The 3,659-nt window shown below is 36.0% G+C and overlaps 1 protein-coding gene across 1 annotated transcript; it reads right to left on the minus strand.

Moving 5' to 3' along the window:
• Positions 1 to 2,444: 2,444 nt before the first annotated feature.
• Positions 2,445 to 3,380, minus strand: LOC128102279 (olfactory receptor 141). The gene has a single exon (XM_052725868.1). The coding sequence runs from the start codon at positions 3,378 to 3,380 to the stop codon at positions 2,445 to 2,447; it is 936 nt and encodes a 311-aa protein (XP_052581828.1).
• Positions 3,381 to 3,659: the final 279 nt, after the last annotated feature.

Here is a 3,659-nt window from a genome sequence, read left to right on the forward strand (position 1 = left end):
AACCTAACTCCAACAAAGCCACAGCTCCTAACAGTGTTACTCTCTTTGGGGGGCATTTTCTTTCAAACTACCACAGGGAGTAAGAAGAGATGTAAGAGCATAGGAACCTAGCCACTGCTAGGATGGATAGAATTTATTTCTTGGTAGTGTGGATTGTGAGTGACTCAATTAAGTGTTTTCTATCTAGGATAATATTGCTTCTATGACAACCAATAGGGTATAATAAAATGTAAGATCCTACAGCTCCAGACAGATCTCCAAAACCACAAGGAAGAGCTCAATGCCTCTGACTGGTGAACTGTCCTTGCTCCAATATGGAATGGGATACTGCCTTTCTTAACTCCTTTCCTCCTTCTTTACCTAATCCTACAAATTGCACCCTGTCTTATAAACTTCTTCTCTACATTTCTTCAACAAAAAATTCAAAAGATTTCTAAGCAGACTTTTAATCAGTTGCTATTACAGGATTATCAGCCCCTAACTATGGGAGCAGAGGTGTACACCCCTGAGTATGCCCTGCTGGTGAAGGTCAAGCTTGCCCCATGGACTTCAGTGATCCCATAAAGCAGGAAATGCATTAATGATAATTTTGCCCTCCACTTCCAGCCTTATTAGTTATTAATAGTGATGAAAATGGGAGAATGTAGGGACCAGGGAGAAGAGAAAAACTCCCTGTCCCTGACTTGACCCAGAGCTCCTTAGGCTTAGAAATCCCACACTAATGACTCAGCATTATTGGCCAAAACCAACAGACCTTGCTGTACTTTTTCACTAGCTCACTACACATGCTTGAAAAACCCCAGAAAAGCCCTTTCCATCATTTAACAATCTATTGTCTCTCTTCCCATACACAGCAGTCATGCCCTGTGTTTCTCCCCAGTAAAACTCTTGTGTGAGTTTTGTTGATTGGTGTGACTTTGTGGTGTTTTTTGGCTCTCAAAGGCCAAGATGCCCCTGTATTGGAAAATCTTTACATTAATTGCACATCATCAACTCTCTGTTTATTCTTCCTCCAGTATACCCACAGTATCACAAGTTCTGTAGCAGACTACTCAGAAGATTGGCTTAGTGGAATAAAAGGGCTATCTTCTAAACAGTTGTAAACAAGCATGAGAAACAACATCTGGATCATCATCCTGCATATAATATATAAAATACTTAACTGGAGGCTTTGAGTGCAACTTTGTGGTAAAGTCTTTGAGTACCATGCATAAAGACCTAGGTTTATTCTCCTGTGTGCCGGGAGGGATGGAAGGGTAGAGAATGAAATGGAGTAAGAAACTGAGACTTCATGAGGATGATCAAGCTAGTCATATATAACCAGGACTTTGTATATAATTATGACCCTGAGAACCTAGAATATTTTTTTCCACTGGAAAGGCAAGTTAAGTTTTTTAAAGCAATGATCACATGATTATGTATCATATATTTACAGATATTTGTACACATATACATAGGATTCAGTGTTAAAATTAACACCTAGTGCTTCTGAATATCTTTGAATTTCGATAAATAGACTTTTAAAATATAGTTAGTTATACTGAAGTATTTTGATGGGTGTTAGTCCAACATACTTATTATCCCTATAAGGACAAGTTAGGAAAACACATATAGAGGAAAACAACAAGGAACACAACGAGAAAACCATCTACAGGAAAACAAACAAACAAACAAAAAACTATGACAATCAACAGAGAAATACCTAAGAGCAATTTAATTGGGCTAACTATTAGGTTTTGGATATCTAGCATCTGTTTGTTTCTTTCTTTGGTTGAATTTTTTTGTTTTTATATTTTTTGTTGTTGTTGTTCTTTGTTGTCTGCATAAGCCAGGTATTGTGTGGTGTGTTATTATGATCGTCCTAACAAACTACTACAATCGTTTTAGCAGCTTTGTACGGGATTGTGTATTGAATATCTCTGTGATATTCAAGGTATAAATTTTTAGAAACAGATACCACATCTTTAGATATGTAAATATCATGTACAGAGTTTAATGTAATTATCATTTTAATTTAAAAAATGTATATGTGATAACAATGAATAATTAAAAATAATGATTATTAAACTAAAAATAAATGGAATTTTGCATTCTTCAAAAATTATACACTAAAGTGATGGTAGATGGTTCAGTTTGCAAAGTGTTTGCTATGTTAGGGTATGTGTTTGAATCCCTATAACACACATAAAGCCAAGGGTGACAACACGCGTCTATAATCACAGTGCTTCTAGGCTAAGATGGGTAATGGAGATGGGAGAATTACCTTGAATCTTGTAGGTCAGCTAACATGGTATAAGCAACAACAAGCAACAATGATTTTATGTTTGAATGCAGTGTTAAAGACTGTAAAAAATACAATGGAAAATATGTAAGAAACTATATCAAAACTGCTTTTTAAGAACTTATTATAAAGAGACAATGGAAAATTAGTTTAATTTTTTAATTTAATGTTTAATATGAAATTTTTTTCTCAAAACTCTTCTCATTGCCTCTTTTACATCTTTGTTCCTCAGACTGTAGATGATGGGGTTGAGCATGGGAATACCAATGGTGTAAAATGTTGACACTATCATGTCATGCTCCAAGGAATAGTTCGAACTAGGTCTCACATACATGAAGAAGATTGTGCCATAATAAATGGACACAGCAGTGAGGTGAGCTCCACATGTAGAAAACACTTTCCTCCTACCTTCAGCTGAATTCATCTTAAGAATTGACAACAAGATAAAAGCATAGGAGACCAGAACGATCAGGATGGTGACTAGTTCTATGAAACTCACAAAGAAGAAAAGCAGCAGCTCATTTACATAAGTTTCAGAGCAGGAAATAGCAAGCAGAGGAGGTATGTCACAAAATATATGTCTGACTTCATTGGAACGACAGAAAGACAGGCTGAACGTGGCTACTGTGTGGATAACAGCATGCATAATTCCACCAGCATAGGAAGCAATGATGAGTGACACATAGACTCTAGGAGACATGCTCACTGCATACATAAGTGGGTTGTGAATGGCTACATATCGATCATATGCCATCGCTGCTAAAAGAAAGCATTCTGTGGTTCCAAATGTAACAGCAAGGAACATCTGTGTTGCACAGGCATGAAGTGAAATGATTTTATTTTTTGACATAAATCCTACTAACATATTAGGCGTGATATCTGAGGAATAGCAGGCATCCACAGAAGACAATACACTGAGGAAACAGTACATGGGATTGTGGAGATGAGGATCTCCAATGACTAAAATAATTAGTCCTACATTCCCTACTAGAGTAAAAAGGTAAATTGCTAGAAAGAGGAAAAAGAGAATGATCTGAAGTTCAGCATTGTCGGTGAGTCCCTTGAGAACAAATGTAGTAGCTTCTGTGATGTTCATCATGTTGGAATCTCATGAAGCAACATTGAAGACACTCAGTTTACTCTTCATAGTACTATGAAAACAACAGATAGTAGTGTAAATCAATGAACATAGACTATGTTTTGTATACTCAGTGGTTTAGGAGAAAATGTCTACATGGTGATATAATCATATATGCCATTTATACACAATGAAATAGAAGATAATTTTGTATAATATTGTGGAGAATGACATATTAATTAAAGTGTTCTATTGACACAATGCCATCATGAGCAAAATTTTAATGTCATTCTTCATAGA

Source organism: Peromyscus californicus, unplaced genomic scaffold (genome assembly GCF_007827085.1).
Source record: "Peromyscus californicus insignis strain IS unplaced genomic scaffold, ASM782708v3 Scaffold_7__1_contigs__length_154581171, whole genome shotgun sequence".
Lineage (NCBI taxonomy): Eukaryota > Metazoa > Chordata > Mammalia > Rodentia > Cricetidae > Peromyscus > Peromyscus californicus.